The sequence below is a fragment of the Melanostigma gelatinosum genome (genome assembly GCF_949748355.1).
Source record: "Melanostigma gelatinosum genome assembly, chromosome: 14".
Lineage (NCBI taxonomy): Eukaryota > Metazoa > Chordata > Actinopteri > Perciformes > Zoarcidae > Melanostigma > Melanostigma gelatinosum.
This window is the reverse complement of record NC_136647.1, coordinates 15,293,564-15,316,643: the sequence shown is the minus strand read 5'-3', so window position 1 is coordinate 15,316,643 and position 23,080 is coordinate 15,293,564. Positions and strand designations below refer to the sequence as shown.

General features: G+C 43.3%; 1 protein-coding gene across 1 annotated transcript; it reads left to right on the top strand.

Annotated features, from left to right (window-relative positions):
• The first annotated feature begins 1,422 nt into the window (after positions 1 to 1,422).
• LOC306788380 (protocadherin alpha-C2-like) lies at positions 1,423 to 20,645 on the top strand. Its single transcript, XM_079283893.1, has 4 exons — positions 1,423 to 4,147; positions 7,801 to 7,859; positions 10,534 to 10,619; positions 16,613 to 20,645. Exons 1-4 carry the CDS (start codon positions 1,607 to 1,609, stop codon positions 16,918 to 16,920), a joined length of 2,994 nt encoding a protein of 997 aa, XP_079140019.1. The 5' UTR covers positions 1,423 to 1,606; the 3' UTR covers positions 16,921 to 20,645.
• Positions 20,646 to 23,080: the final 2,435 nt, after the last annotated feature.

The window sequence follows — 23,080 nt, the reverse complement described above, 5'->3', positions numbered from 1 at the left end:
TTCACAGAATAAAGGAAAAAAAGGGGAATTGTTGTATTTGTTGAAAAGTGAAGATATACAACAAGTGCAAACAGAGAACTCTTGTCATTGCAGCCTGGGTCTTGTGACATATCCTGCAGTCCTGCATCATGCATGCTGATTAATACAGCCTCAGTATTTATTATATTCCACACACTATCATATCCCCCCAGCTTTATGGGGACCTCCACGGGCATCAAATACGAAATACGATTATGTGACCTGACAGTCTGAGGTCTGCTGACAGTGATCCATGTGGAGGGAAGGTTGTGATTGTCAGTGCAATGCTTTCTTTCCTCTGCGCAGTGCCCAAATGCTCGCCATGCGGTATAAGGCTGGGCTGCAGAATCGCTACCGGCAAAATTAACCATCACTCCGAGGACAGACAATGGAAGACAAACATAAGCCGGTCCCCGCGCATGTGTCCATGCACGCGACCATGATTTTGCGATGTATATCTTCCATTTTGGGGAGGGTGGTGGTGTTGAACATTCTGCAGATTAGCCTGCCCCTGACCTTGCCTTTATGATCAACAGTGAGTCCAGACTAATTTAAAACCGGTAAATTAAACAATTTAGCTACATCTCACGGTTATAGTGTCCATTTTCACCATAGTTTTTTTTCAACCATGTGCTGAACAGCGACTCAGATATATGGAATGAATGACTGGTGCCGGTGTATACACAGCCTATATGCAGTTATGCGTTATGTGTGGCCGCCATTCTTAATTCTGGAGGTGCTAATGTGCTGGTCATCTATCAGCTCCCAGACCCGACACCGACATCGCAATGGAGGGATGAGAGGAGGAAAATGGTGTGGATGGAGGAGGGGAGCTGCGCCACAGTGGAGAGGGAAGAGCAGGAGCCTGGGAGCGCGCTAGGGTGGGAAACCGCCCCTCTAAGGTCAAGCCAGCGACATTCAATTACATACTTCCGGTTAGCGTTTTCAGAATAAATCCCATATAAATAAACAGTCATACCATGCTGCTGATCTTTCACACACATGGAGCTGTGGCACGTGGTGCATGGCCAATATAAACGCAACTAAATGCGGTAAAAGTAAGTGTTTGGTCGGTATGCCTAAACATTTCAAGAATCTATGAGTTGATGAAACACTTGACAAGCTGTCACCCAGCCCTTTATTACAGCATCTAACTAAAACAAATGGAAGAGCTTGTTCATGCTTCCTGGAGGCGATTCTCATTTTCTTCACTCTAATAGAGCCGATTGAGAAAGAAGAAAATAATGATAATAGTTTTAATAATTTTACTTTGAAAGAAACACACATATTTTCCGGTTTTAATGGGGCAAATTTCAACAGTCTTGACGGATCTCACAGCTCCGGCGACAGGGAAACACACCCGTCAGCAGCGCGCATTGGAGACAAAAAAGCGCATGACGGACAAAGGAAATATGGGTGCGCTGGAGAGGATTCACTTCAGCCGGTTAACACAATGGATGAGCCGCGTGTGTTTCTTTTACCGGGAGACGAATTAGTCCACCTTAATGAGGTGTTGGGATGCAAGATACTGCAAGCTAAAAAGGCGGAAGGCTGCGTGTAATCCGTCCGCGGATCCTATGAGCTTGCAATGGCTGTGGCGGGGACATGCAAGTGGATAGGAAATAATGTGCCTTTTTATTTTGTGATATTTTCCTTATTTTGTGGCCTTTCGTTTGGACAATTGCGATATTCGATTACGGAAGAACTAGAAAATGGGGCACTGGTCGGCGATCTGGCGCATGACTTGGGGCTGGATATTCGAAGGCTCGCCGCTCGGAAAATTAAGGTAACGTCCAACAGCGGTAAACGCTACGTGATTGTCAACCCCAAAACCGGGAAACTACTTGTCAATGAAAGGATCGACAGGGAGGCACTGTGCGATGTATCCAACACCTGCCTCATCAACCTGGAGTTGATGGTGGAAAACCCCAGTGAGGTGCACCATGTCGAGGTGGAGATCGTGGACGCTAATGACAATGCGCCGCAGTTCCCCAGTGAAGAGTATCAAGTGGAAATCACGGAATCTGCTTTACCGGGGTCTCGGTACCCAATTGAAAACGCGCAAGATCCGGACATTGGGTCCAATTCAGTTCGTATGTATCAGCTTAGCACAAACGACCATTTTGCGCTGGTATCTAACAAACCCTCCCTCAACACAAAGCACATCGAGCTCGTGCTCAAAAAGCCCGTTGATCGTGAACAGACGCCTTACCACCAATTAATTCTAAGTGCTGTGGATGGTGGGATGCCAGAGAAAACAGGCATGGCCAAAATCAATATCCGGGTCCTGGACTCGAATGACAATGTCCCCATGTTCGACAGTTCAGTGTACAAGGTGAAACTGTTAGAGAACTCGCCCCAAAACACCCTGGTGATAAAACTGAATGCGACTGATCTGGATGAGGGCACAAATGGAGAGGTTTATTACTCTTTCAGCAGCTACACTCCCGAGAGAGTGAGGCAGATGTTCAGCATGGACACTAACACCGGAGAAATAAGAGTGAAGAGCAATGTTGACTATGAAGAGACCAACTCCTACGAGATGTACATCCAGGCGATGGACAAGGGCCCCGGGGCCGTGGCGGCACACTGCAAGGTAGTGGTGGAGGTGGTGGATGTGAACGACAACGTCCCTCAGATAGTGCTCTCATCTCTGTCCAGCCCCGTGAGGGAGGACGCCCGCGCAGACACAGTAGTGGCCCTCATTAGTGTCACTGATCGAGACTCGGGCGCGAACAAGCAGGTGAGCTTGGAGATCCCAGCAGGCCTTCCTTTCAGGATCAAGTCATTTAGAAATTACTACACTCTGGTTACCTCAGCCTTCCTGGACCGCGAGACCACCAATGCCTACAACGTCACTCTGAGTGCCACCGACGGAGGAAACCCTCCCCTCTCCTCCCAGAAGACCATACAGGTGGACGTGGCTGATGTTAATGACAACCCGCCGCGATTTGAACAGACTTCCTATACCGTCTACGTGGCTGAGAACAATGCCCCCGGGGCCTCTTTGTGTACTGTGAAAGCTCAAGATGCCGATATCAAAGAGAACGCACGCATCAGCTACACAGTGCTCAACGACAACAACCATGGCATCCCTGTCACCTCGTATGTGTCTGTGAAGGCCGACACAGGCGAGGCTTATGCCCTGCGAGCCTTCGACTATGAGTCACTGAGAGAGTTCCACTTCCAGGTCAAAGCCCAAGATGGGGGCATTCCTCCACTCAGCCGCGTTGCCACTGTCTACATCTACATCATGGATCAGAATGACCACGCGCCACTGATCGTCAAACCTCCTGGCAACGGCACGCGCTCCTTGGAAACGGTACAGAAGAACGCAGAGCCTGGCACCATGGTGACCAAAGTGGTGGCTTACGACGCAGACGCTGGTCCGAATGCCTGGCTGGTGTACGTGCTGGAGACGGCCACTGACCTGGACTTGTTCAAGGTGCACGAGCACACCGGTGAGATCAGGACCACTCGGAGGATCCTGGAGGACAACTCCACCTCTTTTGCTCTCACCGTTTTAGTGAAGGACCATGGGCAGCCTAGTCTCTCCTCCACCGCCACCATCAACGTGGCTGTCATGGAGGTGCCCCCCAAAGTGGCTCCTGACCCCAAGCGGATCATCCGACCTCACAGCGCGCTGCTTTTCTCCAACGTGACCCTGTACTTGATCGTGGCTTTGAGTGCCACCACCTTTGTTTTCCTGGTCACTGTGGTGGTGCTGGCCATCGTCCGCTGCCATGCCTACTGCACCCAACCTGGGTCCTGCTCCCCGTGCTGCGTGTCACAGAAGCCCCCTCTAGATGGTGGGAGCAGCAGCGTGAGCGCCGGCGGGGGAGGCGGCGGCCCACCCGGGGCACAGCCTAATAACAACGTGATGCTTCGGAGGGACCTTAAAGTGGAGCCTCACTACATCGAAGTGCGTGGGAACGGCTCCCTAACGAAGACGTACTGCTACAAGACCTGCCTGACAGCCACCTCTGGCAGTGACACGTTCATGTTCTACAACACAGGACGTCCCATCAGTGGCACCTGGGGCAGCGGTGCCGACCGCTTCTTCACGAGTGGGAGTGGATTTGTACGCAGACTGAGCATGCCCGATGCCTCCATGCAACTCTGCCCAGAGGTGTGTCATTCATTTTATTTACGCCTACCTTATGGCCACATAACTGGAAGGTCATGAATCATGATGTTTACAAATTAGAGGCTTTAATTACATTTGATTTAGCTTCAAACAATGTAAGACCCTGTTTAAACATGACTTTTCATTAAGGTTACAGAATAGCGTGCATCGTCGTCATTTGTGTCAGTGTTACTGTGTTGCTGCAGGGTGACGATATTCCTGCATGTCAAGTTTGATCCCCTCCTGCAAATGAATCGAATCCTTGCAAGCCTCATTCTCTTTGTTCAGGTCCCACTCGTACTGTGCTGTCGCTCAGCCCGGCCCAGCACTCACACTGCATTAGTGTCAGGCCTGATGCTTTTCAGGGTCCTGTGCTATTTTCTGATGATTCAGAGATTTGTGTTTCAGTTCGAGGTTGACATCACATCTACTCTAAGAACAGGTCATGTAGTCTTCGCTACTGGCTCATTCTCTGTGCAAGAGGGTTTGACTCCTGTGTGTGTGTGTGTGTCTGTGTGTGTGTGTCTGTGTGTGTGTGGTTGGGTATGTATGTGTGAGTAAAACTGTTACACTGGGTCCGCTGGGGTTAATTGACTCAATCACAGGCCCTGTCGGACGAGTTGTTGTTGGCTCTGATTACGGGAGCGATATGCATTTACCTTCTGCCATTTTATATTCTTGATCTTAAAGGCTGCGTTACTTCAATGTAGGGCTGGGCGATATGGCCTAAAAAAAAAATCTCCGATTTTTTTACAAAAAATCCGATTCACGATTTAAATCGATTTTTTTCCCCCAAAATTTTTTGCAGATGACAGAAGCTGTTGAAAACAATTTTTTCTTTTATTTTGTGATGATTTTCCCAAGTAGGTTGATAAAAATAAAGTGCAAACAAAACCTGAACATTGTAGAAAGGTGCCTGTAGTATACAAAAAGTATTTGGTCACTCTTTTGTTTGCCTGAATCATTTAAATATAAAATTAAATTAAACATAACATTAAATGGCATTAAATAGTAGCCTTCCATTGTAAACAACTGTGCAAATGTAACTTTTTACAGTAAGCTTTTCTAACTGAATACACTGATACAAACACAGCATGAAATAAAATGTATATGACCCTTTAACATTCACATTTTCAAAAGTGCAACATCTGATCTAACATCAACATAACATATTTTGCACAGTAAATAAGTGCATGTAAACAAAATCAAGTGCATTCACAACATAACCAACAGTATTAAACAGTAGTGCATGTTTTTTCTAAATATTTTTTGCCAGGAAGACAAGCCTGTCTACTACCTCTGGCTTCAGGCATGCACGGTGGCATGTAACAATGCCCCCCCCACACACTGAAAAGCCTCTCAGAGGGGGCACTTGTAGCTGGCACAGAGAGGTATTTCTTTGCTAAAGTACTTAGCCTTGGAAAGTTAAGTTGGTGACGCTTCCACCAGTCAAGTGGATCGGTGTCTGGGTCAACCTGCTGGACCACAGGTCAGTTGTTGCGGAGTAGAATGACATCCCCTCCAGCTCCGCAGAGATCCTTTGGCGTGTACTATTGTACAGCCGAGGCAAGGCAACGTCAGAAAAATGTTTACGGCTTGGTAGCACGTACCTGGGGTCCAAAGCTTTGAGACGGTGAATAAACCCCGGCTTTTCCACGGTGTATATGGGCACCATATCTTTTGCGATATACATCGCGACTGCATCCGTGATGGCTTTCCACCGGGCACTCTTCTTCTCATGCGGAGTACAGTTGGTGAATGTCTCCAAAATGCTGGGTTGTTGTTGTGAGGTGGCGGCGGCGGCGGCCAGCAGTGAAGCTGCTGGCCGCCATTGTTTTAGTTTGTAAACAATGCGCGCGCACTCTACTACGGGAACCCAACGGGGGGGAGGGGTGGGGGCGATTTTCTCGATTTTCAATAAAACACATCGCCTTAAAGCACACATTCGAATTAATCGATTAAATCGATTTATCGCCCAGCCCTACTTCAATGCAATGTTCTCTATTTAAAATGAGTGAAACAGTGAATGCCTCTACCTGCTAGGCCATACCTAGCATCACACCTAAAATACTATTTACATCGAGGTAACATTGAAAAAACATTACTGTTTGCTGCTTGATTGACATACCAGCCAAAAGGTCCTGCGTACCTGCATTCCTATCGTTCATCAATCGTGTAACTCTAAAGTGTAAAGTCTATCAGTTGTATATTTAATGAGCACAGGTTTGACTCCAGATTTTGGGTAGATATGTTATGCTTTCATGCCGCTTAGGTTAAAGAGATTAGTGGTTTAAATATTGTAATAATATAATTTTAATTTAATTTAAATGCTCCTTAGGTTAAGAGTTCATCTCTGGGTGCAGCATCTAAATTATCAAGTAACAGCCACCAGTACATCAGTTCTACGGAAATCTCTGACCAAGACAAGTGTAGCGGTGTAAATGATATGAACCTCCAGCCTGTGTTCCTCAGCCCTGCAAATTATATTTACTCAAAGAGGCTGGGTCTACCAGCAGAAAACACTTCTCTCTGAATCGAACTGCAACATAATGTGCCATCTTTATCTCGGACACTTGTTACTGCCTGAGCAGGTCTCTGTCTTAAACACAGCTTTTCTTATTCAGTGTTCTTGAGGTCCAAGGCTACAAACCCATGTGATGCTGACAGACTTTAGCGCTCATGCAGATGTTCCTAATCATTTCATACAGTCAGTGTGCGCAGCACCTAGTCATGAGGAAAGTATCGAGTAGGCATAATCGGGCATAATAAAAGGCCATGAAAGATGAGCTCATTAAAATATGTTTCCCCCCCAACCAGACTTATGTAGTTCTTTGAATTTAAAGGCAGAATCATCAGCAGAATTAGGCCATCATCAAAGCGAATGAATGGGAGTCCATTCCAATTGTCCAAAAAATATTCATTAGACTCAAGTAAATCTCCAAAACAAGAAAGATGGAATAAGATCAAACCAGTTTGTCCAAGATAGTGGTGACAATTTTGCTCCATTGGCTTGTACTAAATCCTACACATTTGCGTTACCACATTTGTATACAGCTGCCCTAATATGGACCAGACCTGTAGGATGCAGTTGCTCTGGCGATGATGGCTTATTGGTTTTCAAAGGCAATAATTCACAAGAGGACTGCTGGGAGTTGCAAGCACTCAGCCCGGGTTCATCTGGAGCACACAGATGCTGACAGTTCCACACACAAACATGGACACATCGGTCTGTTCAAACACCCCGGCACTCAGGGAGAGAGCATAACTCCCCCAGCTCTCACATTCATAGAGCCATAGAGTGAGAGTGTCCAAAACTGGTCAATATGATTCTCAGTCACTGGCCTTTTTAAAGTCCTTCTGTGGCTGTGTGGATATCAATATGTATGCGTGTGTGAGTAGGTGTGTGTGTGCGTGTGTGTGTGAGTGTGTGCTTGCAATGGGGGACACGACTGCAGTGTTCCTATCACGTCCGGAGCTGGGATGTGTATGATGATTAATTGATGAGGCCATGGCCCAGCCTGTGCTCTGCACTGTATGAGATCAAACTAAATTCTCTCTCTCTCTCTCCCTCTTCCCTGCTGTCTCTCTCTCTCCCTCTTCTCTCCCCCCACCCCATCCTGTCTCTCCGTCTCTCTCTCTACCTCTTGCTCGCTCAGCCGAAAGCCCCGAATGCTGACTGGCGATATTCTGCATCTTTGAGGGCAGGGATGCAGAGGTAAGCACTTTCCATCTTGAACTCTTTTGCAACTTGTGATCATCTAGACAAAGTTACACCTTTTTTCACTCCGACTCACACTGTCTACACCCAGTCTCTGCTGCCGCTACAGTGACCCCTTCATTATGCCCTTTCCCACCGCTGCTATGTATGGGAGCTCTAAGTAATGACGCATCAGATTTCTTACAGATACCTGCACCTCAAAAAGACCTTATTAATAACCCTATTAAAAAATGACAACAAAGACCAAATACTGCAGCTCAGTGTGTGCTATGATCAGAAATGGACGATTAGTCGCCCCTCAGCATCAGTTTGGACCTCAACCTCCACCCTCTTCCTTTGCAAGAGGCCATCTACAGCTCCCATCAGTGGATGCCTAGCTCTCCTCCTCTGCAGTGTAATATAATGGAGGTCATCTACATTCTGAGCGTCGCTTCCCCCCAGTGACAGTCTTTAAGCAGGAAGCGTGAAGGACAAATGAGCTGACTATGACCTTTCTCAGATTATCAGATGCACACATGCATCAGTGTCTGCATGTGCAACTGCCCCACACATGTGTGCCTTCCTGTGTGTATCTCTATATTTTTGTCCATGAGTCCAGACAGCAGAGGACATTTTGGACTCCAGTCCTACTTGTTAATTCAGCAGCATGCGCTCTGATTTTCCAGATATGGATTCATACGCCTTATTGCTTGACCAAATCCTAATTATAGAATGATTTAAAGATCGCATTCTCATTAGCTACCTGCTGCACATCAGAGAATACTGAAATGAAGAGGATCTGATGATTGGAATAAACTAGTAGCTTTTTGTTTCTACGTCTGTCACTTACATCTTGTGATGAGGACACAAAAGTTCTCTTGAAATACATGAATGAATGAAGTGTTTTGCCAATTTGACATGGGGACAGCTGGAACGTCAGGGACTAATGACTTTTACCTCCACGTGTCTGAATTTTCATAATTTTATGCCAACAATGCTCAGCGCTCAGTTGTGCACTCTTCCGCTCTGTGCAAGTTTGATTTAATTGGATATTGGTGTTAATTTCTATGGCGTGGACGGTATCATAATGTGCATCATGTCATCAAGTCACTGTAACATGACATGGATTAACATAAATCATCATCGCAATTTGCCGCTGCCATCTCCAAACAGGCAGTGCCTGTAACACGCGCAGACACCGAGAGGCTCGTATCAACATGTAACCCCCGACACACGCGTGTTGCAATCTATCACACCATACACGCCGTCTAGCAACAACTTCACGGACCCACATTCCTACTGAAGTCAATCAGTGTAGAAAACTCCAGTATCTGTGTCGTGTTCTCACACATTAGAGCAGCACCTTTTGCTTCTGGAGAAGCTTGAAACCCACGCTGCTGAGTCTGTACTCGGCTGTTTTATATTCATGGCAAATCCCTATTCAACATAACGCATCAGTGTTTTGCAGTTTGAGGTTAGATGCTGGCTGTGCTGCATTGCAGAGGCCCCAGTCAGGGTAGGTCCTCCTGTACAGTATGAGCTCTATCTTCATTATAAATGTATGGGGGGGGAAATATCTCGTAGGAAAACTGCACCCATGCACTTGGCTTTGTGTGTTTATTACAGCATTGTTTTTAAAGGAATAATCGGCTAATTTATTCTCCTATTTTTTTAAATATGAAGCCAGTTGTCTTAGCTTAGCTAAATGATATGGGGAAAGACGCATAGCCTTATGAGATATTATTGGGGCGTTAATTTGACTAATTTACAATTATCATGAACATGCGCTCATTTATGCACAGGTGGCATTCATCTTGTTAATGCTTCTTGCATGAGTTCCAATATTCCTACTAAGCTGATGACATAGCTACTGAAAATGTATCTTGCACTAATATTTCCCATTACATTACTCTGATTAACCTAAAAGGTCCCCATGAGGCAAAACTGTGTTTTATTCTTTTCAATGCTATGCACGAGAACAGCCTCCAAAGCATACAAGTTATGCTGAATATTGTCATATTCAGAATGAAAGTGGAACATGACATTGCCTGTAAACATAGTCAGTTGACCTTAACAGTAAAAGTAGAAGGAATATTTTCGATGTTGCCATCGCGCAGTGTGCTGCAGGACCCCCTGCTAAGTCGAATAAAATAAAAAGTACACCCTCAGGGTTTCCACATCTCGTGAAAAAACTTTAGATAAAAAAAGAAAACATCTCAAACTTCATTTTTGTGCCATCCTGAGAGTCTGTGTTGTGGTTGTGGTGTGACATTTTAATATTTTTCATTTGGGTGTTAGTTGTGTCCTACTTTTTATACACATAATTATTAAAATATAAATATGTAACAAGATCAGCTGGAAATACTTAAATACATTAAATATGCTGTGTATCCCAATTGAATATGTAAACAGATGTCATCTTGAAACACTTATAAAAATGTCTTCCTCTCCGCAGTCAAATGTCCAGACCTAGTCTCTTTACAACAATATGTATCGATACATTTTTGACATTTTAAGCATTTTTTTTCTGTTGGATTACCGTTTCAGTTGAGGGTTTCGGAAATATCGACACTACTGATTAACAGCTAGACGTCATGTCCCTGAATAAAGACTCGATGTTTGCTTCAAAGGCTGAATTAATATTAGATGGGCTGTGTCTCACTGAGTTTGCTGGATGTGTTCTGCCTCTTAGTTCGGTCCACATGGAGGAGTCCTCTGTGATGCAAGGAGCCCAGGGGATGTTGGTCCAGAACTGGCCCACTGTGTCCAGCGCCGCAGGTGAGTCGAAGTCTATCAGTCAGGATAGAGTGAAAAAGCACTGAGCACTGTCACTGTCGAACACTGACGGCATGCGATCGGAGGGAGACTGGGCAAGTTTTCATTGATCTTGCTTTAAAATGTATAAAAAAGGAGAGGATGTGAAATGTCTTCATGTAATATGTAGGCTTTAACTCCAGGCTATTTGTTGAAAGGCTTGTTAAAGTAGGCACCTGGGATTTGTACCCTGGTTGTGTGTGCCAAAAACATAATCGGTGGGAAGTGTTTTCGTCCTTGTCGCTGCACTTGTGACTCGTGTTACTCCCATTCAATGAAGCTAACCGCTGGCAGGTGAAGACAATCAACCCTGGGTTCATTAAAAAGTAGAATCTGGAAGCTATTTGCATATCGAAAAAAACTAATAATTACATTATTAGACAGATGGGCATAACCTATCACTTCCCAGGGCATATTAAGGACTACCTTGTTCGCTACATCAGCATATATGGCAAAAGTGAATGAGTTGACCAATGTTTTTTAGATGATGTGTACTCTGTACTACCCTACTATACTAATTATAATTAAGGTAGAGAGATAATTTGACAAATTGTCTTGCCTTGAAGAAAACGAATATGACGACAGTAATTCAGGTAAATCGAAACTCAGAGTTTTCAGAACAGAACATCATTTTCATGGATTTGTCTCTCAGCCATTCTGGTAACTACAGAATAGTTTGACAATTTGGGAATGCGCTTGTAAGTTTTCTTGCCAATGAGTCGGATGAGAAGATCGATTCAGCTCTCGTGTCCATATGCCAAATATGAAGCTATAGACAGGAGACAGTTAGCTTAGCTTAGCATAAAGACTGGAAACGGGGGAAACAGCTAGCCTTGTTCTGTGCAGAGATTTAAAAAAAAAAAAGATGATCTGCCTCCTAGGTGCTAGTAGGCCGATATATATATATATATATATATATATATATATATATATATATATATATATATATATATATATATATATATACATGTATATGTATATGTATATGTATATATATATGTATATATATATATATATGTATATATATATATATGTATATCCCATGAAAGCGGCTGGCAGCACGGAGAGCTACAGACTGAAAAGGGAAACTGTTTTTTAATAAGAAATGAGTTGTCCTGAGTGGGTGGCAACATTGAAAATGTGTGGCATCTAGCACAACATAAGTGTAAATAGAACTGGCCTCAGAAAGGAACTGCGCTTCACAGAAACACTGGCTCGGAGCGCATGACTAACGGCTTTTGTCGGTTTTATTGGGAAACCTTTGAAACTCCGATTTCGAAAAGTCTCTGGAACATTGTGAGCTGTTCCCTCCTTCCTTCCTTCAGCCAAGCTTCCATTCATTGATTTCCCGTCTTGCTGCAGGAATTAGAACACAGGTAGAGACTAGAGGGTGAAGGGTAGCATCATTGCCAATCACTCCGAGAGTCAGTTACAGAGTATGTCTTCACTGTCTGTGAGGTTTTTTTTCTCAGTGGAAAAGAGAGCTGGGGAATGTTTCGAGATACAAGCTGCAGCGGTTCCCAGTATCTCTGTTTGCTGCAGAGAAATGTGTGTTGTTTGCAGAGCAGATGAGAAGCTGTCTCTAAGTAAAGGATGAAATATCGTATTGTCTTTAAGCAGAATGCACCGCGTACTGCAGACCTTTCAGGGGTGCATTGTTCCAAAAGGAAATCATTTGTCAGGCATAGACATGTGACGGTTCGCAGGTTGATCCTCTTTAGTGTGCATCAAGAGGTGGAGCCCATTTTTGTGACACATTTTCATGTCTGCAGTTATTGTCACCCCGATGAAGTTGTCTGATATGCTGCGCTGCATCTAAATGCGGCACACCCTCAAAACGGTGTTTACATAAGTGACCCGTGGCACAGATGAGGAGATATTTGTCTAATGCCAGAGGGGGAGAGAGGCTATTATCAGGACTAAAAGATGGAAAAAAAGAGAGATCCAGTGACATTAAAAGCAATTTTGGAGAGGAAGAGCAGAGGACACGTACAGGGGGATTGAAGAAAAAAAAAAAAGCGGTGTGTGTGGGGGGATGGAGAAAGAGAAAGGTTAAGAGGATTGGCAGGTTCCTGCAGTAGTGTTGTTGCTAGGGAACGCCATGTGACCTGTTGCCTGGCAACACTGTCTAACTGAGAGATTGCTGCAGCAGCCGCACCCTCCATCAGCAGGGAGTGGGCGAGGGCAGTTCCCATGGCAACCGGTCATATCTCTGAATGGAGGATTTGGAGACCAAGGGAAAAAAAGAATAGGAAGGAAGGAGTAGGGAGCGGAAAAAGGGACAGGGACTCTGCAAGGGCAGGTATTAAGAAGGAGAAAAAGAGGGCACGCAGTAATTTAGAGGAAATAATAGTCGGAAAGAATGGTTTCGGTTTCGGTTGTCTCGTGCAGAATACACGCGATGCACCGCATGAAATTACACGAGCACTACACGACTGTCAGATGTTGCGCATGTGCCACAAACCGCATTAGGGATTTATTTTAGATGGAAGCAGACAGGATATAACAGCCTATTTTAAAATGTAGGACATCAGGTGAGACGAGGCTTCAAACACCCACATATCTACACCAGGTGTCACGGCAGCCTCCTCTTGAGGAGCTGTATACTGGCCTGCTTACCAGCAGTTACACCATAATCCGTTTGTGAAATATCGGCTAATATGAAGCAATGGCAAAGTTACAAATAATCCTCCATGTTAGAGAAACAGCAGCACAGGGGGGGGGGGGAGCAAAGCCCTTCATAGTTGCACCGACTCCTCCGAGCTGTGACGTGACCTGCTCGTTGCGCTTTTATTTTTTTTCCGCACGCACACACACACACAGGAATGTATGAGATTAAATTCTAATTAACAATGCCAGGGTTTTGGATTTGTCACAGCCAGTGCAGAGAGCCCTGGGATGTCCCAAGACGCAGGGACAATATTCACTTGATTAGACGCGACACAGCCACTTGACATTGTAGCTCAGTTGGTCATGTGTGGGGACATGCACTGCTCTAGCCCGACCAGGTGTACGTCCATAAGCCAAACACTGTACAATTTTCCCCACCGTAATTATAGTGCAGGCTTGCAGCTTTGCTACCAGTACAGTAATCAGTACAGGTTTAATTATATCTGACTTTTTTTTGACTTTTTTTTCATTTTAAAGTTATCTGAGTTACGGTGAAAAGGAGTCTGCAGGTACTAATGCCTGCTCTGGATTAGGCTCAATGCTGTGGTTTTAAAATAAAGGATTGCATTCAATAACCTGTAATCATGAACTGTAAAATAAGGAAGCGTTTGTTTTGTCATCCATCATTACAGGACAAGAAAATGAAGTGTTCCCAAACTCAACTTCCTGTAAATAGTAGCATCAGGCAACAGGAAATGGTGTGTCAGTTACATAAATTGGAGGTGCATTGTTTACAGCAATGCTATGCACTGCATTACTGGCTCAATAAGATCATCCATATTCTGCCTCACAGTATTCTGCACATTTCTTTGAACTCACCGGCTGTCTCTTCAGTTTATTTCAAGCACGTTTGTCCTCCTCCACACGGGAAGCCATCTTCCGTTACCTAACCATTGATAGCCATTGAATGGGAATTATTTAAAATGCTTGATCCTCTTCCTGGGTTTTAATACCCAGATTAAAATACAGACCGACAGACCGTACCATCAAATGTCATAATCCTCAGAAACAGACTGGTATTACAGCATTAACTCCACTAATGGTAAGATAAACTCATAACATCTGACACTGATTAATCATTAAATAAGCTAAGTTACGTCGGTCAATTAGTAGCAATTGGCTTTGTTTTTAAAAAGTGTGTAACGTGAGACAAAATTGTAAAAAAGAGAACAAAAAACAACACCGCGAAGCTAAATCTGGATTTTCCTCAGCAGACATGAGTTGAAACAGTCATCCAGGTCCTTCACATGCTAGTTATTTGATGTAATTTAAAAATGGATACTTCTATTTATAAGTATAGAAAACAAATTATTCATGTGTGTCTGTGTTCCAGTCGCAATGGTACGCTGCTGCTTCGTCACCAAAAGACACAATATCTGACCTCGCCTGCAATATGCCAAACCTCAATGATTTACAGAGTTAGTGTACAATAACATTTAAATGAGTCGCAGCTCAATAACATGTAGTGGCTCGCTGTAAAAAGGTGTCCGGCGCTCTTTGTATGCTCTTCGTTGAGCAGCCGAGCTGACTATTGAGCAGTGTGGTAGTGTCCGTTACATCTGCTCTTATTACAGTCTGCACTCATAATTTATTCTCATGCTCGATGAGCTCATTTGTAGGGACCCAGTGGTACACACTGTGTGCATGGACAGCGTGCGTTTTCAGCATAGTGTACTTCCCAATGGGACAGTGGTTTGAAACCATTTCAGTGCTCCAGCAAAGTCATAAATAGCCTACAAAGAAAAAATCGCACCGAATATTTTTGTAAGGGCCTGTGTTTGATCTAAATAAAATCCAGATGGAAAGTAGGTCAGTGCAGAGGGAACTGGTGTGGGCCTGAGAGCCCCGTGTGTGCAAAACACGCCCACCCCCATCTTTCTAACTGCCTCTCTGCCTCTCTCTCTCTCTCACTCTCTCTCTCACTCTCTCTCTCTCTCTCTCACTCTCTCTGCCTCTCACTCTCTCTCTCTCTCTCTCTCTGTCTCTCACACTCTCTCTCTCTCTCTCTCTCTCTCTGTATCTCACTCTCTCTCTCTCACTCTCTCTCTCTCCTCTTATCTCATCCTCTTTCCTTCTCGTTACCCTTTTGACCTTAACAGCTATGTCTTATTTTTAATTTACATAATAATTGTTCTACATACAGACAGGGTTTTATTCCAACATATTTTGTCCGACTTGCTCTCTTTCATTTTTCTGTCACATCCATGCTTGATCAGTAAAGGTTGAATCCCTGTCTCTGGCCTCCTATGAGAGAAGGATTAAGCAACTGCCATCATCCAAACACAAATACAAATCACACTGCCAAGTTAAACATCTCCCGCTTTAAAGGTTGGCCCCCTCCAGTGGTCTCGGCTGAGTTGCCGTCCTGTAAATATCCTCTCCCTGTGGCCATCGCTTCATCGTCAGGCTATTGCTCTGCACGCTATTGCTTGATTGTGATTATTCCTTACATGTCAGATTTTATGAACGTCTCAAAGACCAAATAATAAAGTCTAGATAGGGTACAATGCGTGACAGTTGTTGAAAAAAAAAGGTAAATATTTGTAGGAGTAAAATGCTTTGTTCAGCTTTGTTGTCCCTGTTTTTAGTCGTATGTCTATTCCTGTGCATTTATATTAAGAGCAACGAAATACAGAGTTTAAATACTGTTCAATTTTGCACATTTTGTCCTTGCACTGTTGAGAAATTTGGAAAACAACTTACGTAACGCTAATGAATCAATCCCCAAAGCACTTCTCACATAAACATGTGTGTTTATTGGCAGGAGCGAACGCTGTCAAAACAATTTAAAAAATGATACTGGGGTCAAATTCCTTGGGTGTGTACACACTTAGTGTTAAAGTAAGCCATTCTAGCCGATTCTGTTCCTGAAAATGATTCACGACGAGTTGGGTAATAGCAAAGGGGGGTTTAACTCTGGGAAATCCATGTCAGAATGGACTGTGCTGCTTCTACCACTTGCCATCAATCAAGATTGTGTCAATACCTACGATGGAATCGATACTTATAGGGATTGTTCATTATTTTGGGAAATACGCTTATTTGCTTTCTTGCAGAGAAGATCAGTACCGCTCTCGTATGTGGATGGTAAATATGTAAGCAGCTGATGAGCTAAAAAAAACAAACTAGCGGAACAAATAACATGTTATATATCGTGTTTGTTTGATTTGTCCAAAAAGCATTGATCAATTCCTCAAGAAAGTGAATAAGCCTACTCCCCTCGACGTCTATCAAAGCAGATTGAATGAAGGCATTTGACATGATTTTTTTTCATCATACCTGTGTAGACGGAGATGGTGGTGAACTTTCACCCCCGGTGGGCGCTGGAGTCGACAGCAACAGCTGGCACTTCAGGTACGGCGCCTCCGGACAGGGCTACTGCCCTCCTCAGCAACTGAAGCCCGGAGAGATTCCCCCCGAAGCCTTCATCATCCCCGGATCCCCAGCCATCATTTCTATTCGCCATGACGCCGGCCCCGTGGACGACAAAGGTGACTTCATAAGCTTTGGCAAGAAGGAGGACGCCAAGAAGAAGAAAAAGAAGAAGAAGGACAAGAAGGACAAGAAGGATAAAGGAAAGGATGAGGATGATTAGAAGAGAATGGGTGCCTTGCAAACAGAGCTACCAACAAACTACCATCCCAATTACAGAGCCAGAAAAAACAAAAGCCAAATGCATATTGTAGAACCGAGGGCGCCTCCTTTCACCATATTTACATCGACATTGTACAGTGGCCAAACCCTCGTTAGACGAGGCCGGCGAGCTTGCTGAACAAATGTTTCTCTCTTTCTTGGCTCATTTGGCCCATAACTTCCCAGCCCATGAAAGGTAAACAAATGTTCCTAGTAGACAGACTTCATCTAAACATTGGTCCAACTTAAAACAGAAAGGGTTTTATTGGATATGATTAGCCTTTCTGTGATTTGCTGACACCCCTCCCCCCCCAGTTTGTATTATAACAAACAAAAGCACCTGAGAGGGTGTCATATTTGTATCTGACCATTGTCAGCTGCGGCTGCCTGTGTTGGTATCTCTGTCTTCATGCAGCCCACCCGTCCTTTTTGACTCACCTAGTCGCAGGTGAAGTGGAAGCCAAACTCGGTCAAATGAAACAGAGGCTTTTGTCTTTAGTATTGAGGAGGCCTTGTAGAAATTCAGAAAATGTGGTCTTTTGTAAGAAAAGAAATTTATAAAAAATGAAAAAGTAACAGCATACAGTATATGTACCATGAAATTAACACTGAGAAAGAGGTGGCTGAGACAGGACCACACACAAATAAAGAGCTCCGTTTCAGTGTAACATAGCACATTGCTCAGGCGGAGGACCTGGACTGGGTTGCACCAACTATGCGCAAGTTTGTTCCCAGGTTAGTGTACAAAGTAGTGGCTTCATAACTGCTGGTTAATTTGCAATTAGCAAGTTACTAAATTTGACCGTGCCATGGGTGCCAAGGGGGGAGTTCTACGGCTGTAACTAGTTATAACATTAAGGTTTCAGATGAGTAGCCAGTTAGTAAAAGCATTATCTCGCTGATGGGTATCTACCACATGGATTGGTAGTTGACCAGATAGGCATAAAAATTGCGATTGGTAAATAGAATCCATATTTCACTCTTAAAGGACAAAACTGTTTTTTGCATGTTTAAATTCATTCTCTACAAATCTACAAAGGCCGCTTTACGTCACTGCTAATATTTTCCAAAGCCGATCATTGTGTCTTGGGAAGCAGCTGTTGTTCGCGCAAAAAGACGCAGACGTGATAAATTATGTCGGCCAACCAAGTCTCAGAATGTGGATTTCAACGTTGTATTGAATATGAACCAGACTCTGATTGAAGGAAGACACAAACTGGAAAATGTGTAATTTGTAGAAAATGGGCAGAAACATCCCAAAAGAGCGATATAGTCCTTTAAGTTGCAAAATGGAATGGAATTACTAAAGAAAAGAAAAAAAACACTCTAATGTGTTAAAAAAGAAAGAAGAAAAAAAAAACATTCCTGCTTTACTGTTAGTGAGTGCAACTGTGTGACTTTGTATCATTTGCACCTGCTTTATCGCTTGCTTAAGTATTTAGTTGTTACTTAAGGTTACGTTGTAACAGATGTTTGTGGTGCTACCGCTTGTGTTTTAGCAATGCGTGAAAAGGGATCAGTAACTAGGGAACCTACATGCAGCTGATACAACCGGCCTCTGGCCTTGCCTCTTCTCTTGGAATATGGCACAGGTCAACGGGTCTTAATCCCACTGTGTATCAGCACACCCAGTCTGACACACGCATTATTGTACACACACACACTGACTCTCTCTCTGCCTCTTATTCCCACACACACACACACACACAGACGTACAGAACATACCAACACACAAAGATATACGAAACAAATACACGCCCCTTTCTGGAAACTGTAGGCCAGTGCCGTCCTTAATGAGTGTATTATATGGCTGGGAAGCAGGAACGTTGCTTGTTGCTTCATTTCTGTTCAAGCCTGATCCCTCTGTCTTTGAATGTTAAGTATAGTTGTTCTTCAAGCCCCGCACCACCGCCTCCACTGCTTCAGTGCTTGTAAAATTTGCTTGCCCGCTGCCTGTTTTCCTCCCGTTTCTTCAGATCAACATGGTCGGACAACATCTTTCGAGTCACTCTCCTGCAATGAGCTTCGCCGTGCTAACACGGTGACATTTGTGCGTTTGCATATTGACACGGAGAATACACACAGGCACCAACACGCACATCCTACACACACACACGCATCTTTTGTTCGTGTTCAACTTCAGCCGAGCCGAGGCGCTTCGGCCGAGCGTGTCTCCTCTGATTGGTCATTGTCGACAGCTCTCCCGTCTCTCGTGTGTTGTATTGTAAGGACCTCTGACAGGTTAGCAAAATCTGAGATCATGCTGTAGTGGAGAAAACGAGACAAGATGGAGAGGCAAAAGAAGAGTCGTAGTGTATTGTGCAGCTCCAACGTAGAAGATGAAGAACAGAGTTGAGCGGGTCATCAGTCTTTTTGCCTGAGCGGAGGCATTGCAGTTCGTCCTGTGTCAGCCATTAGTGGCAACTGATCAACTTGGGTCGGCTCAAACCACTTACAAAATAAGTGCAGGGTCATTAAGCAGCAGCGAAAGGAGGTCGACTTGGGTGGGGGTGGGGGGGGGGATTAATGAAGGTGATGATAGCAACTAGCAAAGATCAACACAAGTCAACAATCACAGCTTGCAACAGCTTAAAATTTGACTTTTTTTTGGGCCTAATTGCTGCACACGAACATCAGAAATACATGGGGTGCACTGTACGGGAGAATTTTACATGTCGCAGCGACCCAAGCGTGAACTCTGTGAAATGATTGGCTGTATTTGGCCTTGGCATTGTGAAGCCCAGGCATAGCACGGATAGAGAAAGAGTATCTGGAGCAGCAGACATTGGAACGGCATCAACATGATGAAAAGTGTCATAAACTGTCACCTCAGTGTTCCTTTTTTCGTTTTCTTTGTCAGAACATTGTCTTACCAGCCACAGTAGGGTTATGTAGGTACTGCTATCAGGCTCAATCCATCCAATGCACACGTGTCTTTCCCCCTGGCCCGTCCTTCAGGTGTACTTCTGTGCTGTCAGATCACCAAGTGGCTGTTTGCATGTTGAAAGCAAAGGAAACGGATACTATATGTACGTAGATATGTTTTTCCACTGAGAAATGCGTATCGGATTACATATACATCTGATGCACGCTGTCAAAGACGATACACACACATTGAAAGTTCCACACTCATACATACACACATATACGCTATATTGCGAACAGTAATTTGTGGAAAAACCCAAAAGAATCACATTTTCTATCCCATTGAAAATAAATGTAATCTATATATACATAATGCTATTGTGTTATGCGATGAGATGCTTTTTTCAGTTTTGACCCTTGTGATTTTCATAGATAAGAACATCGATCCTTAAACTTGTGTTAATCTTTGAAATGATGATCAAACAAACACTATTGTGAAATCAAATAATTTACTCACCCTCCATATCTATCCCGTGGGGGAAAAAAAATAAAAAAGTGGAAAAAAATTCTGAATAGATAAAACGATATATGAAAAAAATGAAGTTGATGTATTCTCTGCTTGTGTATAGTGAATGTTCCTCAGTGGCTGGGCGTGGCAGCCAGTGGCACACACACACCAGTCGACTGTGACAGTGCAGATCTGTTAATAACTTTTTTTGTACACCTGCTCATCATTGTAAAGGTGATAATAGTGATTCTTATGATTTCCTCAATCTGGTAATGTGCTTTGTTAATATGTCACAAATAAAGTTTTTCTTAAATATCTTCATATCCGAGCTGTGTTTGGACTTGATTTCAATGAACAGTGGTGTTAATACTGACGAGAGAGGAGCTTCTTCTTCTTCTTCTTCTTTGTTTTCGGCTTCCTGCTTGCAGCTTTCTATAATTCCATGTGTTTCACTCTTTAGATTTTATTGGACAGTTATTTGGAACAATTAATTGCAATAAATGAAAGGCAGAATTTGGAAAACAGCCTTTCGCGGCTACAGACTACTAATGAAACATATGTGGATGACAGAATGTTACATTTATTCTCACCACATTGTAGGATTAAATATTTTAGAATATAACACATGAGTAACCCTACAGCGACTGTTGAATTTTTTTTAATCTTTCCCATTCAATTATATTGTTCCTGGAAATCTTGGGCCATAAACTGAAACATCTTGTCCTTGGACTGTTGAGAATGTTGCTCAATCACTGACAATGCTACTCGATCAAACCCCTAACAACTTCAACTCAGCCAAGTCCTAAACATCTGTGTTTATTGGCAGGAGCGAACACAGTCGGAGCACATTTAAAACCAATTACCAGATGAAAAACAGCGTGAGATCAACTTGATGGAAAGGGATGGTCATCCGACCCGCTGACGTGACTGAGAAAAATCCATGGAACAAACAGCGAATACAACAATCTGACTTGAATTCTCCATCGAGCTCAAGGTGAAGGGGTCAGCAACATATCAGCACATTTAAAGCTGGCAGGGATTCAAAAGGTACTGGGTAACGTGCATAACTCAATCTTTGTCTCCAACAGTGTTCTCATGTATTTATTGTCTTGGAAGAAGGGCTCTGCTGGTGTCTGTGCCACGAGCTCCATCTGTCTGTGGACTGGAGCGCAACCTCCCTTCCTCCTCCAGGAGTCCATCTCTCGAGCAGCACTGACACCTACTGATGAAAGACGAGACTGGCAGCTGACCCACATCGTTCATATTCTACAACATGAAAGTAGCAGGACTCATTATTTTGTGTGTGTGCGAGAATAAAGAATAAAGGGCAACGATGACACACAGAATAATGAGCAGACCTTTTATTTGCTTTTGTGTTAGTTGGGGCAAAACAACCTTTTATAATTTCACATCCTATATTGTTCATGCATTGTTGAAAACTGAATACATTAGTAATTAGTAACAAATGAACCTTTTTTTAATTAAAAAGCTGTTATCCACTTTTCACTAGATTGTATTTGCCAAAAATAATTCAAACTCCAAACGTATTAAAAAGCTTTGTTAACTTTATCTGTGGCCTTTGTGGCCTTTAACTTTTTCAAATGCAGCTTTAAATAAATGTAAATCCTGTTCCTTAATTCAGCTCTTACATCTCAGCAACATTGAAAACATGTATTCAACTGAACAATGAAAATGTTAGCCACTATGTGAAAACGCACTGCTTAGTTCCCTATTTACTACTACTTACATTTATTAAACCTGATGTTATCTTGCAAGCATATACTAGCTTTGACTGAAATATATGTCCTGCCATTGCAAAAAGAACATTTGAAGTGTTTCAACATGGACTCAATAAAGAGCACATTTGAAACGTGGCTTCACTTAAGAGAAAGTTCACCCCCGAAATTAAAAATGCATATCTTTCATCTAAGGTGCTACACATCAATCTCGATTTTGTTTTGGGAGTTAGATATCAGCCGTAGAGTTCCTTCTCTCCAAAATAATGGAACAATATTGCACGCAGCATGTGGTGCTCAAAGCGACAAGAAAATACATGTGAAAAAGTCAACATTAATGTTTCTTTCCGGAAATCAAGACGGTTACTCCAAAAATGTAATGAAAATGTATTTCCTTGGTACATATCACCAATCCTCCTTGACTGGGGTCTGGTGAAAAAGTGAGAAATAAAGGAAAAATGATTAACATTTATAAACTCCTATAAATAAGAAAAGACTATTAGGATGAATAAATGCAAAATACACAAGACTCTCACAGTGACAGTGAAACTGTTGTGCCATGTTATTAAAGCACAGTAGACACTTTCACTGATACAATATTGTGTAATCCCCCTGAGGCTGTGGAACAATTTTCTAAGCCTCATGTTCCCCAGGGCTGCAGTGATGGAATATCAGTGCAATCCACTGAACTCTGCACACTCAGGCATCCGAAAGTATGAACAATACCTTTTGTTAATTACTGTTGTCAAATTGTGTTCCAGAAGATTCCATCTTGTGACGAATGATGTGAAAAGGTCATAAACATTGATATTGTCTATTACAGTAAACCACAAGAACATACACATATCTTTCTCGTCTGTATACGGTCTGCAGCTAAGTCAATAGAGGTCTTGGTAAAAAAAATGTATAAAATAATTTCACAATGAAGTAATCACTGGCAAAAAAAAGTGTTTTCTAGTCCCTGTAGTTTGAGGCAAACATTCATTCATAAAGGTGGCTCTATACGTGGCGTT

Excerpts from the sequence above, each read along its gene's own strand:
- LOC306788380 (XM_079283893.1), top strand. The coding sequence starts at position 1,607 with ATGGCTGTGGCGGGGACATGCAAGTGGATAGGAAATAATGTGCCTTTT. Across the intron at positions 7,860-10,533 it reads TTGAGGGCAGGGATGCAGAG|TTCGGTCCACATGGAGGAGT; the intron begins GTAAGCACTTTC and ends TCTGCCTCTTAG. Across the intron at positions 10,620-16,612 it reads CACTGTGTCCAGCGCCGCAG|ACGGAGATGGTGGTGAACTT; the intron begins GTGAGTCGAAGT and ends ATACCTGTGTAG.